The sequence below is a fragment of the Mytilus galloprovincialis genome, chromosome 12 (genome assembly GCF_965363235.1).
Source record: "Mytilus galloprovincialis chromosome 12, xbMytGall1.hap1.1, whole genome shotgun sequence".
Lineage (NCBI taxonomy): Eukaryota > Metazoa > Mollusca > Bivalvia > Mytilida > Mytilidae > Mytilus > Mytilus galloprovincialis.
Genome location: NC_134849.1, coordinates 34,822,314 through 34,839,093, shown reverse-complemented (window position 1 = coordinate 34,839,093; position 16,780 = coordinate 34,822,314). Strand labels below are relative to the sequence as shown.

Below are 16,780 nucleotides of genomic sequence, written 5' to 3'. Positions count from 1 at the left end.
TGCAAACTGAAAATATAGGGAAGTTATTACAATGTGATTATCGCCAAAGGTGTGAATTATTGATACCGTAAAGAGCAAATAAACTAGTGTCATAACTATACACGTAGTAGGTTTATGATAAGGTCAGGTTATATGAATATAGTAGATAGCGTAGTCGGTAGTGACAATTAATCTGTACTTCTGGTCAAAATATGGACCAAAATATCCCCTTGTCGTAGTGAACTAGACCTTGACTTCCGGTCACGAGTGATAAATATGGACCGAAATATCCCCTTAGTCGTAGTGAACTAGACCTTGGAACTACTTTTCCTCAACAGGTTAATTTAGCTTTAGAATTAGATAAATATGATTGATATTATATATGAATTCTGATAAAAAAAAATATTGTGAAGTATTCAGTACATGTATCTGTGTTACTTTATGATTTCAAATATTTCCAAGTAGGCTAGAGCTGTAACATTGTCCTTCAATCTTACGAAAAAGAATATTTATTTTTTCACAATTAAGAAATGAGATGATTTATCAATCATTTTAGAAGTTTTGATTTTGTATGTGCAGGATATCTTTTTCTCTGAAATCAATTATCATAGTACTTCAATCTGTTTAAAAACTTTACCCCTCCCACCGATCTTTTAAGGTTGAGTACTGAATAGAAAATGGTCACTTTAATCTTCATCTAACCGGCAGTTAAACCCTAGCAAAGGGGGGGGGGGGGGGGGGTTGACTATTTAGGGTATACGGGATGTAAAAGTACGCAGCCACGTCGGGTCAGAGTATGGACGTTATATCTGATGGATCATGTAAAGAGAGTGGCACGCTCACTGTACGTTAAGAACCCTTGCAAACAACTGGTTAGCAGATCCGTTATTGGCTTATTGCGATGCAAATTGTCTCTCTCTTTCTGATACTCATTCTCAAGTGGCAGTACAAAAATCTTTAAGCACGGAGTTTACAGACGAGAAAAAGGGGACAAAAAAGTGGAAACTATCATACAATCTTGACACTTACATTTTACCATCTCAATGTAATGTATTCTGTTATTACATTTTATCGCTATTTTGGGCATTTTCCCTTTGATCTTTTTTTGTGATAATTTTTCATATCATGCTACTCGCTTGAGATGGAAAATTATCGCTAGAAACTAAGCAGGTACATGTACGTGGCGTTGCTAACGAAATTGACATGAAATTGACAACCGGTCGTCATAGGTAAAATAGCGATAAACAGATTATCATTGATCATCTCAACTCGATTGCCTTTCTCGCTTTCGCCGTCCCGGCTCAAGCGAGAAAATCAATCTCGTTGAGATGATAAACGATAATCTATAAATACCGGAATTTCTTATGAAAGAATTCGTTCTATTTTTTATGCAATATTCGTCACTGGACATACAGTAAACAAAAATTCAACGTATTGATTTTATTTAAGTCGAAAGGCACTGAATAACAGAAAAAATTAAATTAATAAATTTAAAAATATATTATTATATAAGCTATCAAGTATTGTCAATAGCATGTAAACAATCTCAGCTATCGATCACAATATACAGCTTTTCACAAAATCTTCCACGACTAGTATTCCTAATTGTCAATGACTGTAAATTTTTCATTTCATCCTTTTTATTCTTGAAATGGCATATAAAAAGATAAATATTTGTATTGGTTTAGCAAAGCAGAAATAGATAGAGGAAGATGTGGTGTGAGTGCCAATGAGACAACTCTCCATTCAAATAACAATTTATAAAAGTAAAACATTATAGGTACGGCCTTCGACACGGAGCCTTGGCTCACAACAAGCAACAAGCTATAAAGGGCCCCAAAATTACTAGTGTAAAACCATTCAAACGTGAAAAACAACGGTCTAGTCTATATAAAAAACGAGAAATGAGAAACACGTATAAATTACATAACAAACGACAACTACTGTACATCTGATTCCTGACTTAGAACAGGTGCAAACATTTGCAGCGGGATTAAACGTTTTAATGGTACCAAACCTTCTCCCTTTTTCTGAAACAATAGCATAACATCACAACATAGAAAAACACACGATAAAATATAAATTGGCAGGCTTAACTCAATCAAAAAACGTAAATTAACAGGTTTGCACAAACAAAATGGTTGTTTACTGCTCGATCTCTGCTTTTGAGACAAATATCGTTGGCGTCACACTTCCGTCAGTGGTCTTGAAAGATAAAACGTCTACATTTCACAGCTGACATTTATTTCAGTATTTATATATCATTATAAACCATCAACAAATTGCAAAATTAAAGTTATTAGAATATTTTTTTCTTATAAATCTTCCATCTATTTCAGATTGTCATGCGTACACAAAAGCAATGTTGTTCTCGAAAAGGTGTGTATGATTTAAAAAAAAAAAGAGGATGAAAATATCAAAGCGAGATTAGAACTAAAAAGTCAAAGAGAAACAAATTCATTGCAAAATCCGACAGAAGACACAAGGAAAAACAACAGTAAAAAGCAGATACACTTCATAAAAATGTTGTCTTAGATTCTCCATTAGGTATTGTAGATCCGGGTCAACATTTATTCAGGTATAGATGTCGGGTTGGAGAGGTATCAGGGGAGGGTTGAGATCTCATAAACATGTTTAACCCCGCCGCAATTTGCGCCAGTCCCAAGTCAGGAGCCTCTGGCCTTTGTTAGTCTGGTGTAATTTTTCATTGTAGTTTCTTGTGTATAATTCGAAGTTTAGTATGACGTCCATTATCACTGAACTAGTATACTCGCTACATTGAAGACTCATTAGTGGCCTTCGGCTGTTGTCTGCTCTATGGTCGGGTTGTTGTCGCTTTGACACATTCCATATTTCTTTTCTGAATTTTATTTAGATAACGAAACACATTGTATGTGTCTATCAATGCCTTTTTATTTAAATATGATTTATATATCAAAATATGGTATGAGTGCCAATGAAACAACTCTCAGTACAAGACATATTGTGTCAATAGTAAACTCTTATAGATTTAAGTACAGCCTTCAGCACGGAGCTTTTCGTCACACCGAACAGCAAGTTATAAAGGACCCCCAAATGACTAGAGTAAAACCATTCAAACAGAAAAAACCAAACGTCTAACCTATACAAAAACTGAGAAACGAACGAAAAACAATTATGAACCACACTAACAAACGACAACCCATAAACAATAGGTTCCTGACTGAGGACAGACAAACAAATGCATCATGTTGAAACATTTTAACGCGCTTAAATTTATGAAACAATTAAGGATGTTTGCTCCTCCATTTTTTGTCTTTTTGCCAGATTTTCGGAATCCTTTGGTTTTATCCATGTATTGTCATTATAAATTTTGCCCACTAACCCCTACTTTTCTTTATATAATTTTATTACATAAAGTTTAAAAAGCCATATTTCAAAATTTTATAAAATTCTTGTTATTTTTTCATAGTGTTAGAAACAAATAAGGTGCCAATGTTAAATATATGAAAAATCTAGAGATAATAATTTCCCGCCAAATTTTCAATGGCTTATATCTCGAAAACGAGCACACAGACCCTCCATTTTTTTCTACTTTTTTAGTTTCATTATTTATATACTATCAATTCATAATAGTCTTTTAAAAAGCTTGTTATCTTTTTAACAGAGTAGCAAACATCCTTAAAACGAGCTTACACATCTTAATATCGGCTTATCAGATCAAAATCTGATGTGCACTAACATAACATTTTATTTTTGGATAAAACGTAAGTCAAATGTTGCTTTATTAAACCTTGATATTTCTCGAAAAAATGATGAAAATCAACCATTTGTACATCTACAAAAAAAACATTACAAACACCCCGTAACTTAACAGTACAATGTATGTAAGATTAAAAAATAAAAGATGTTCTAACTCTTCACAACTTGCTTAACTTCACAATATCTACATTTATTATTGTCAAAAATGACTGGTTATTAAAAATAACATATTTTCTGTAATGGCCCTGTTTTTCTGTAATGGCCCTGTTTTTTTCTGTAATGGCCCTGATTTTCTGTAATAGTCCTGTATTAATGCCCAGCTTGTCTATATTAAGCCCAGTTAGGGTTTTTAATAAAGTTAATAGAATTAAGCTGTAAAGAGTATAATACCTTTTTAATTATTTAATTTAGTAACAAGCAACAAACATTAAAGAACCATATAAAGGGATCACTGTTCATCCTGTTTTTCAACACATAACTTCTTTCAACTTAATATCTTGGATATTTGGTATATTTAAAGCTTGATCATGGTGAAGTACAAATTATTATTTTTTCAAACTAAACTGTCATTAAAAGAGTAAGACAACATCAAGTTGGCAGCAACACATACACTTTTTTGTCAGTTGGTTAATAAATGTATTAAGAAATGGGTGTTTTTGTAATGGCCCTGTTATATATCCTTGGTCAGTAATAATGGCCTCGGATGTCTGTAATGGCCCTCGGCGTTGCCTCGGGTCATTACAGACTTTCTCGACCATTATAACAGACCTTGGACATATAACAGGGCCATTATAAAAATACCCATTCATTAATACTATAGTATTTCATTAAAAACATGTTATTTTTTATTTGTGATAATTCTAAATACTGATTGAAAGATATAGTACAATTCCAATTGAAATTTAGACATTTAAAAAAGCTATTAAAAGGCGTTGTAGTTTGTGTGTAAATTAAAAGAATCATACCAGATAATCAAAGACACATGTTTGTACCGGAACGTGTACAATGTATGTTGTGACTTCTGCCTAAAAAAGACTTCCGTTCATTACCGAAAATATATATCTTAATCATTAGTTTCAACTACTACATTTTAAAATTGTATGCATGTAGTTTATATTTATCTATTTATTTTTCAGCAGTTTATTCTGTAATATCTGTCTGTGTATTTTGTATGACTGTTGTCAGCGTTTTCTTCATCAATCAATCAATGATCGTCCTATATTTTGACCCGCCTACCTATTTGTGTCCGTATTTCAGAGGAGGACTAGGAAATCTCATGTTCATGTATGCTTCTCTTTATGGAATCGCTAAAAATAAGAGAATGATATTAGTTCTCGAAAAGAAGGACCACATCAACACAGTATTCCCAAACTTAGACGTACTCAAATTGAATAATACGTCATCAGTTTGTGGTGTCAATGTTCAAGTAGTGGGTGAAAAAAGACCATGTGCGTACGATATAGAAACCATTAGTTTTAACAGAAGGAGAAATTCACAACATAGGTCGTATTTACAATCGTGGAAATATTTTGAAAAATTCGAATCTGAAATAAGAAAACAGTTTGCTTTTACACAGGAAGTACAAACTCAAGCACAGTCTATAATAAATAAATATACTAGTACTTATACTAAACAAAAAGGTATTTCCGAAAATTTACAAACTATAGGAATACATCTACGACGGGGAGATTACTTAAAAGATTATAATATAAAATATGGATATCAAACTGTAAATAAAGAATATATGGAAAAAGCACTGAAATACTACCGAACAAAATTTAAAAACTGTTTATTTTTGGTATTCACCGGACATTCAAAAGATGCAGTAAAATGGCGAGCAGAAAATATTAACGGAAGTGACGTTATACACGTGGAAGCAAATTCACGAAATGTAGACATGTGTGCGTTATCCAAATGTAATCATACTATAATAACTGTTGGTTCTTTCGGATGGTGGGCAGCCTGGTTGAATAATGGAAATACAGTGTATTTTAAAGATGTAGCGAGACAAAACAGCTCGCTCAGATCAGATTTTAGTGATGATATGAAAGACTTTTTCCCGCCAAATTGGATAGGTTTGTCTTGAAGACTGTGACGTGTTTCAAGATATTCTTTGACATTATACTGATTATGCCTAAAACGTTGTTTGCAGGGGAAATATAACATCAAAATAGATGATGCAATACCGAGGAATTTCGATTAAAATCTTTATGACGGAAATATGTGGAACTCAATAAAACCCAATTGTTTTGTTGTATTCTATTAACAGTGCAATTTTTGTTTTTGCAGCAGTTGCACATACAAATTTACCGGTAACGCATTAGCCCAACATAAAGTTATCGAACATAAATTAATTTATGTAGGAGTTACGCTTCATGCAAATAAGTATAGTTTGGTTAAACGTTTTGTCTAATTTGATTTCAACAGTTTTCAAAGGGTCGACAAGTTTTGGATTTTGAAGATCTGATAAAAGAACGAACAATGTATATACATGTATTATGTATATACTCGGAAAATAATACTATCAGTGCAAGAGGGGAAACAATTACCTTATTTACGGCATGATTTTTTAAAAAATAATAACACCTTTTTTACTTAAATCTAGCAACAGAATTTATTTCAGTATTGAGTTCTTTATAACAAATAAAAAGATATAAACAAAAAAAAAAACCAACTGGAATTTTGCTTAAAAGATCAAATAAAAAGCCAGTTACGCTGACAGCAACCACCGAAAAAACTGAGTAACAGCATGCTGAGTTTGGGCAGGCATAAGGATTGGGGCTGGGTGAAGCTTGTTTAAGAGTGCGCTCGACCATTCCCCAAACTATAACAGTACACCCTAAGAAAATATAGAAATTATTGTTTTTTGGTACTACATTTGACTCATTTTGGAAAATCTAATAGAGATAACCTAATAATGTAAAACCTACGACAGTCGTGTATTCAATACGCTGTACATTTGTATATCTAGATTTTTTTAAAACGTAAACTTGTCTGTTAGTTGGAAATAATTTGCAAGCTTGAATCTTGTACCCCTTATTTCCAGCCTGGTTCCCTCTCCTGTAATACATGGGTATCTGAGTCAAGCAGATGAAGAACAGGGCATAAGTCTAGTATTTCTTTTTACAGATAGCTCCATTTCAAATAAACTACTAAATGTACTTTTTTACTTGTTAAAACCTTTAAAAGAGGGACGAAGAATGCCAAATGCATGTTTATACATATCTGTCTAAAACAAACTGCCAACGCTTTAAAATAAATATTTTTCAATTATTGAAAGGAATGTATCCGGTCTGGAATGTTGTCGTACCGGAATGTATTAATAAAAAATAGTTTTAATGTGAAAAACGTGTTGTTTATATATATATATATATATACCTTAAGTGCTTAACTGTCAGATAATATTTTGTCTTTGTATACATAGGTTAAAATAGTCTGTATGAAATAAAGTAAAATTTGTCGATCTGTTCAAACAGGACAAATATTTGAAAAAGTATTTTGTTTGAATAAACTCAATATTGAACTTTATAAATGACAAAACACGTAAGCTTACTAAAACAAATAGTCTATCATTTTAAGTATTTAAGTGATTTCAAAGTGAAAAGTTTGATCCCGCCAGGCCCAATGTCGAAAATTGAATTAAAGTAATGTGGTAGCACAAAAATGGTAAATTTGTTTTAAAATTTTGAAGGCTACTTTTTAATATCCTCATTTCATTTCTTCTTTTTATTCCTTAATCTAGGCAACAAATTTAATTACACGGAATGTAAATGTTACGTTGTAAAATAGCACATGTTATTCTCTGCGCTGAGCGTGTCGGTTAAGTATTGTTATCAAATTTACGGTAAATCTTTTGTATATGCATGTAATATTTGTTACTGGACATAAAAAAAAAACAATTCACAAGCATCAGATTTTGAACTGTTTACATTATATTGCATGTCGCACTACTTTGTTCTTGTTCAGTTATTTTCTATCTTAAGGAGGCGTGATTAAAAGGAAACAGAACACCCAAAAGTTTCTCAATAATCAGAATAAATTATTGTCATTTAATTCGAACAATAAAAAAACTTCTATTGGTCTGAACTCCAATAAACACTATTTATTTTTTTATTTTATTTTTTTTTTTGGTTGTTTTTCGTTTTTTTTTTTGTTTTTTTTTTTTTTGCCATTGACATATAGTCATTATAAAAAAAGAAGATGTCATATGATCGCCAATGAAACAACTACCACAAGAGCCAAATGACACAGAAATAAACAACTAAAGCACAGCCCATTCAACACTGGCAGTAATGAAAGGCACCAAAATGACAAATATAAAACAATACAAACAGGAAAACAAACGGCCTAACTAATGTCAAAATAGCCTAACTAATGTACAAAATAGCCTAATAGCCTAACTAATGTACAAAATAGCCTAACTAATGTACAAAATAATAAACGAAACACAAATCTGAGACACATCAACACACGACAGCCATTGAATTACAAGTTTCAGGCCGTGAACAGGCAAATACAGAATGTGGCGGAGAAAACTTAGTTTAAAGGCACAAACTCTCTCCTAACATAGGATTCGTGTCACAGTACAACTGAAGAACAAACTGTAAAAATAAGCTGTAAAAGGCTGAACTCATCAGAAAACAAACGGCCTAACTTACGTACAAAATAATTAACGAAACACAAATGTTTGATTTTGGACAGGAACATACAGAATGTGGCGGAGCAAAACTAGCTCGAACCTCCTTTAACCTAGGACAGCGTTGTAACAATACAACACACTACAACATCTACCAAAAACACGAGTAGACGTTGACGGTTACTTCTACATCCAAACTACAAAATGACATTAAGTTTAGATCTGACAGTTTTCAATTTACTGACAGCTAGTTCAAAACCAATAGCAACCAAAAACATATAAAGCTAAGAATTAATTATCAAATATTACCCATCAAAACACCGAGTAGATTTAGTGTGAAGACGTCATAAATGTACAATGCCAAGATACAGGTATCGACAGATTGTAGAGCCAAAAATTGAACTTAAAATAAGTTCAGAGGTTATAAGCATTATATACACACTTCATTAAATTTAGTTAAAACAAACTTAAATTAAGAGAACAGAAACTAAAAAAATCTTATTTTTTTCATTTGTAAAGGAGCATAACCCTAGAATGGTAATCAAATTGCTTGTAATCACTGAATGGTAAAGACTGCTTTAATTTATCAGTTGGTAGTAAAGTGAATATTGCATTGTATGTTGTATATATCATTGATTTAAGTTGATTCAACTACTTTTCTGGACAAAGAAAGATAACTCCAATTTTCAAAGAAGATTTCATAAAGCATTGGTTTTAGGTGATTCAAAAACCATCTCTGGACAAAGAAAGATAACTTCAATATTAAAATTTGAACAGTCGTAAAACTACAAAAATGCTTGTTTTTGGCCCCTTTTCAATCCTTTATTCATAAACTGTTTGCCCCATAACCCACAAAATATATCCCAACCTTCTACTTATGGTATTAAACATTGTGGTACAATTTCAGAACAATTGAAATACTTATACACAACTTTTTGTACTGACACTACATAAATGCTTGTTTTGGGTCCCTTTGAGCCCCTGATTCCTAAACCTTAGGGACCATAACCCTATGAATGTTCATATATATGTAACAATATTATTTAGTTTGATTTTAACTTGCTGAAATCAAAACAAATATTAAAAGCAACAAAACAATATGCAAAATTAAGATATAATTTCAGTCTTGAATTGGTGACCTTCTAGTAGGATCGATAAGTTTGTCAATTTCCAGGCACGATAAATATCATTTTCCAAACTAGAGGCTCTAAGGAGCTTATGTCGCTCACCTTGGTCTATTTGCATATTAATGAAAGGACACAGATGGGTTCATGACAAACTTGTGTTTTGGTGATGGTGATGTTTTTGAAGATATTAATTTACTGAACACTATTGCTGTTAACAATATATCTATCTATAATACACTTTGCCCAGTAGTTTGAAAAACATTTTGTAAAAATTTACCAAAATTTACAAAATTTATTAAAATTGCTAAAATTGAATATAAAGGACAATAACTCATTAAGGGGTCAATTGACCCTTTTGCTCATGTTGACTTATTGGTAAATCTTACTTTGCTGAACATAATTGCTGTTTTAAGTTTATCTCTAGATATAATTATATTCAAGATAATAACAGAAAACGGAAAGATTTCTCCTTAAAATTGCAAAATTCAGGGGCGGCAATCCAACAACTGTTGTCCTATTCATTTCAGGGCAGATATATCTTGACTTAATAAACAATTTTACCATGTCAGATTTGCTCTAAATGCTTTGGTTTTAGAGTTATAAGCCTAAATCTATGTTTTATTTTTGACAATGACGGCCATCTTGGTTGGCTGGCCGGGTCAGCGTCACATTTTTTAAAGTAGATACCCCAATGATGATTGTGGCTAAGTTTGGTTAAATTTGGCCCGGTTGTTTCAGAGCAGAAGATTTGTGTAAAAAATTACAAAAATTTACGAAAAAATGGTAAAATTGACTATAAAGGGTAATAACTCCTTAAGGGGTCAACTGACCATTTTGGTTATGTTGACTTATTTGTAGATCTTACTTTGCTGAACATTATTGCTGCTCACAGACTATCTCTATATATGTAATATTCAAGATAATAACCAAAAACGGCAAAATTTCCTTAAAATTACCAATTCAGGGGCAACAACCCATCAACCAGTTATCCGATTCATCTGAAAATTTCAGGGCAGATAGATCTTGACTTCATAAACGATATTACTCCATTTCAGATTTGCTCTAAATGCTTTGGTTTCAGAGTTATATGCCAAAACCTACATTTTACTCCCTATGTTCTATTAATAGCCATGGCTATCCCGTTTGATATAAGTCTTCTAAAGGTACAACAAAACTTCAAAACCAAATCGTTATATCTATGGAAGAATTTATTACAGATTTCAAGTTATGTGTGGTAACAAATACCTGACTTAATGATTTACCAGAAAGATTTAGAATACTTTCATTCAAATCCAAAACGTCACAACTTGACATACGGCATAGCGAACGAGTTGTGATGTAAAACCACCATAAGAACGTGACAAAAGAGGGACGAAAGATACCAAAGGAATAGTCAAATTCATCAATCTAAAACAAACTGACAACGCTATGGCTAAAAATGAAAAACGCCATGGCTAAAAATGACAAAGGACATCAACATCTTGAAAAGGAAAATTGACAATAGGGAACAAAAAATCGTCCCTATTGTCGTAAATTTTAGTGTATAATTTCCCAGTGTAAAACTAAAATATCTAAATCTCGGAAAGGACAGTTATTACTGTTTATATATTATTTGTTTAAAGTATGTTCCTTTGGGTACATTTCAGCAGTATGTTTAGACAATTCTTGATAATTTAACATCAATATATTAACAAAAATGTAGTGTATAAAGTGTTGATTCAAACAACACAAGCAGATTGAAGGGTGTCACAGTACAGTATTTATCTGACGGAAATCAAAATCAAGGAAACAATGATAAACCGAGGGAGTTTTATTGAAAGTTATAATCTCGTGTCCTCGATTAGAACAATTATTATTTGTGATTATAAAATAATAACGATATGCTTTTATTTGAAAATTCAAGTGCATTAGATAAAACAACTAGAATCTTACTAATTAAAATGCTACTTGTGAATCAACTCCGATCATTTAACTGGTTAAGGTGAAAACAGAAAAAGAAGCACATGCATATAGTATATAATTATTCGCAATGAAACTAAATATATGCCTTATTTTATAGGTTGCAGTCTTGTAATTGACAGCTCCATAGTCTTACATGCAAAGCAGCTGATATTTGAGCATTGAGGACCAAATATTCCTAAAATTTTTGGACCTATGTAGAGTGAAATCAGCTTCCAGAAACTGTACCAAATATTGATCATACCACGAATATAGTATGACAACTTCCGTGTATATTTAAATACACAATATGTCTTTTATCCAGCCTTGATTGTACTAGGAGAATCTTCCGGAAATTTGTTTTTATCCTTAAATAACTTTCCAAGAAAAACTAACAATTACCATGGTTTGAAAACTGTGAATTTTTCATCGGATAAACCATCTGAAGGGCTTGTAGTAATTTAAAAACATATATCAATTATACATTAAATTTATTTATTTATACACAAAGACACAGAAGTTTTTGAAAGGACTGTTCAGGTATGTTTTTCAAAGCTAAATACGAATTCGTTTTACTAAATTTTATAAGATAAACAATCGAAATGTAACAAAGAGCGATAGAATAAATTTGGTATTTTTTTTAGATTTTTTTTTTTATGAGAACAGGAAGAAGTTGGTCTCAGAATAAAGCATCACATGACACTGACTGAAAATGAAAGTAATCGCACTAAACGTGAGTGGAATTTTATGCAATTGTCAAAAAAAGAGAGACGAAAGATATCAGAGGGACAGCAAAACTTACAGATCGAATATAAACTGATCGGCTAATAAGGGGAAAGACAAACTGACAAATAATAGTACACAAGACACTACATAGAAAACTAACCACTTAGCAACCCAAACACAACCACAAACTTGGTTGATCTCAGGTGGTCCGGAACGGTAATTGACAGGTTTAGCTAGCTATAAAACCTGTTTAAGCCTCTATTTTCTACATTAAAAAATATTTGTACGAAGTGAGGAATATTGCAGCTATTTTCAATGCGTTAGATGTGATTGAGCTTTTAGATTTGCCATTGCATACTAGAGAACTTTGAGTTTTGAATTTTCATTGGAGATATGTATTTTTGTTTATTCACTTTTTACATGTACTTGTATGACAAAATGAACATTTGTTTCAAGTAATTTAATGTCATAAATTAAATATAAAAATTAATAAATTTTTTTGGTAAATATGTTGTTTATGTTACTTTGAATAAACGAATAATTTCCTCGGCAATTGGATTTAGTGAATGTCAGTTTTTTTTAAACATCAACTAAGCAACACAGTTAACACATCAAAAGACATGTACTATTATGACAAAGTTTTCTTGTTGAATTATTCTTTTCTTTGCATATATTATGACCAACTCTACGGTACCGGTTTATCTTATAGTTGAAGGCCGATCTATTACTTTTAATTGCTTCATTTCAATTTCTGTGGACAGTTGTCTTGTTGGCAATCATAACACAACTATGTCTATAAAAAGTTGTATAATATGTATGATTTACTGCACTAAACAAACATTATTTCATACGATAGATTATTCAATAACCTATGTTTGAAACATTTATATTTTTACTAGATATAGTACAACGGCCGAAATGTTACTTTTTGATTTTAAAATACAGAAGGAAGTTTTGTCTATCATTTACCATCAAACTAAGTTAGCGAATGTTTCCATAGAAACTAAGAAATCTTATCACGTGTGTTCGAAGGTGAGTTAACAATCGAAACTCCGTCGTAACATAAAGATGATACACAAGATAAGTTAAAACATTGTTGTTTTTTTTTTCAAATGCATTAATTACATTTATACAATAGAAACACAAGGATTCGGAAACACGTAGAACTTATACAAATCAGTCTTCCTTAACAAAATGACAACAGTGGGACATAGTGTTAGAAACCAGTTAGAAAGTAATTTTCAATTGATACTTCATGTTTATTCTGTTGTTTTGTCCGTAACTCAGAAGTCTGTTTGATAAACTCATTTCTAATTCGTGCATGAAAATGCATTTATTATTTTATGATGGCACAAATAAAAACGATGAAATATTTGGAAAACAATTTCATTTTTCTTTTTCAGGATGGATTCCAATTTAACGAATGGAACAAATACAAATTTGAGCGAGATAGACTACCAAAGATTTCTGGACGAAGCCATCCCAGCAACAATATACCTCGTGGTTTTGTCAGTTCTGGGAACGATTGGAAATATGCACACGATCTTAGTGTATATGAAATCGTCGGTCATGGCGAAATATTCGGTTCGAGTTTTTATAATATGGCTTGCCATTACTGATCTTACAGCATGTTTGTTTTGTATGCCTTTTGAGATTTTTGACTTGCGATTCAACTACACCTGGTCATCTGATGGTGCTTGCAAATTCTTTAAATTTCTCAACCACGTTGTTACAGGAGCCTCCGCTAGTTTATTGACTATAATTGCTATTGAAAGGTATAAACTATTTGCCAAAAACTTGCCGAAGCTATTTGCAAGCCTTGAAAGACAAAATGTCGTATCTGCTGTTCTGGTAGGGTTTTCCGTGGTATTGTCCATTCCAACAGCTATATTCTACGGTAGAAACGACAAAGAAACAAACATATTTGGTTTAATCGGCAAGGATTGCAGTTTTTCATCAGAATATCGAAAGATGCAAACTGCAGGAGTTTACTACAGCATACTGGCGATTATAGGTTTAGTGTGTATTGTATTGAGCGTCGTGTCATATGGACGAATACTGCGTGAAATCTTTATCAGAAAAAAATGGAGGAAATCACTAGGAAAGAAAACTGTTCCGTCTGTGAATTCAACTTCGGATGTGAGATCAGAAACCACCCAGGTACATGTAATCTCAACTATTCACAATACCGATGTGAAAATAAATAACATGCAAGTTGAAATCTGTAAAAAATCAAAGAAAAAACAATCTCGTTCATCACACAATCTTGGAAATGCGATTCGACTTACCATTAGTCTCATGATAGCTACCGCTGTTTCCTACATTGGAAATTTATTGTATGTTTTTACGTTGATGATCAGAATGCTTCATCGACGGGTATACCATACCCATATTCGACCAGTATCATTCATTTTAGTGCGAGGATATTTTATCAACAATGCAATCAATCCTATTGTGTTCTGTCTGTTGGATAGAACTTTTAGACAAGAATGCATGAAACTCTATAAGAATATATGTTCGAGGAAAAATATTTCGACTGCATGAAACTATCGAACAGAATATATCTGTACAAATTGTGCATCAAAAGATCGCTAGAAAGGTTTTCTATTGCCAGACTATCGTTATTATATAAATACCTCACCTAACTCTGGAGATAATACTTTACACTTGTCGTCAATGATCCTGTTTCTAGAGCGTTTGGTTATATTTTAGTTTATATAATTTATAAATAGATATTGATCATTGAGTCATTGTTGAAGGCCTTACGGTGACCTGTTATCGTTATTGTTTGTGTCATTTTGTCTTTTGTGAAGAGCTGTCTCATTGGCAATAATCATATCACATCCCTTTTTTATATATAATAATCTGCTGTCCATCAAAAATGTTGAATTGTATGCTTTTATCAACCAAATGTTCTTCTTTTGGCACTTTGGTATTCTACTCTTACATAACAGACTATTATACACCAAGTGAAACACAAACAATATGGGAAACGGGAACATTTTTACCAACCCAATATATGAAAAGGTATACATTTTTAAAATCAAAATAATATGAAAAGGGTGGGGTAACAGAACCCCAGCGGCACCACATATCAATTAAGTATTGTAGTAGCTCCCTCCCCTCTCCTCCGAGGGAATTGTGATTTATAAAAGAAACATAGTGCATCCTTACACGAAGCATTTAAAGTGATAAAACCATGAAGTAAAATCTAATACTTTCTACTTTCTTTCTGCTGTTTTCACTGGGGCGCACAACTTGCAAAAATACATGATATCTCTCAATTTTCCTGTTTGATATCCCCCAAAAAATGTATTTTATCTTATTAAATCTAAATTAAAGTTTCAATTCAGTGCAAACTTTCAAGCAAACGGAGAAAAAAACGAGTCTAAAAGTAAATTGTAATAAAAAAGGGAATATTTTATTTTACGTCATGATTACAAATGCACTGGAAACTTGAGCTTCTGTACAAGACCAGTACATTAAAGTATTCTATCTTGACTTGTCTACTTCGAAAGGATTTTCAAGGTTTAAACATCGGTAAATAAACTCATCATAGATACCAGGATTCAAATTTTATATATACGCCAGACGCGCGTTTCGTCTACAAAAGACTCATCAGTGACGCTCGAAAAAAAAATGTGAAAAGGCCAAATAAAGTACGAAGTTGAAGACCATTGAGGACCAAAAGTTTTGCTAAATACAGCTAAGGTAATCTATTCCTGAGATAGAAAAGCCTTAGTATTCCAAAAATTAAAAATTTTGTTAACGGTTAATTTATAATTATGAACATTTCAATAATAACTAAAATCAACACTGAACTACTTACTATTATGTTGGTGATACCCTCGGGGAAATAAATCATCACCAGTCTTGGCTTCGACCTAGTGGTTGTTAATAAACTCATCGATGATACCAGGATTAAAATTGTGTATATATACGCAAGACGCGCGGGTCGCCTACTAAAGACTCATCAGTGACGCTCCAGAGAGGCAGTAAAACTACTGTCGGTTTCATCATGAATTGTTGCTTCCGTAATAGTGAGTGAGGTCATTCGTGGAACATTTGTTGAATAATTGAATGGTGAAAGTAGTAAGGCACAAAACTTTCTAAGGGAACACATTTAAGCATGTTATCAAGGAAAATAGCTTTAAACGCTGCATTCAAATATTCTCATCAAAGATAATAGATAAAGGCAACAGTAGTATACCGCTGTTCAAAACTCATAAATCCATGGACAAAATACAAAATCGTGTTAAAAACTAAAACTGAGGGAAACGCATTAAATATAAGAGGAGAACAACGACAAAACATTAAAATGTAACACACACAGAAACGGACTAAGCATTAGACAAAATCATATGAGAATAACAAATATAACATCAAAACCAAATACATGATTTGGGATGGATAACTACAGTGACACGTCTTATAGTAATGTGAATTCACAATCACAAATAAGAGAAAACAAACGACACAACGGAAACACAACGTTAAAATGTAACACACACAGAAACGAACTATAATATAACAAATGCCATATTCCTGACTTGGTACAGGACATTTTTAAAGGAAAAAATGGTGGGTTGAACCTGGTTTTGTGGCATGCCAAACCTCGCACTTTGATGGCATT

The 16,780-nt window shown here is 32.3% G+C and overlaps 1 protein-coding gene and 1 long non-coding RNA gene across 2 annotated transcripts; both read left to right on the top strand.

The window, feature by feature from the left end:
- Positions 1-236: 236 nt before the first annotated feature.
- LOC143055637 (galactoside 2-alpha-L-fucosyltransferase SEC1-like) lies at positions 237-5,982 on the top strand. The gene is made up of 3 exons (XM_076228805.1): positions 237-317; positions 2,319-2,358; positions 4,857-5,982. Exons 2-3 carry the CDS (start codon positions 2,325-2,327, stop codon positions 5,804-5,806), a joined length of 984 nt encoding a protein of 327 aa, XP_076084920.1. The 5' UTR covers positions 237-317; positions 2,319-2,324; the 3' UTR covers positions 5,807-5,982.
- A 5,889-nt stretch (positions 5,983-11,871) lies between these two features.
- Positions 11,872-14,893, top strand: LOC143054937 (uncharacterized). Its single transcript, XR_012971886.1, has 2 exons — positions 11,872-11,961; positions 13,551-14,893. It is a non-coding gene; the product is annotated as an uncharacterized LOC143054937 (long non-coding RNA).
- Positions 14,894-16,780: the final 1,887 nt, after the last annotated feature.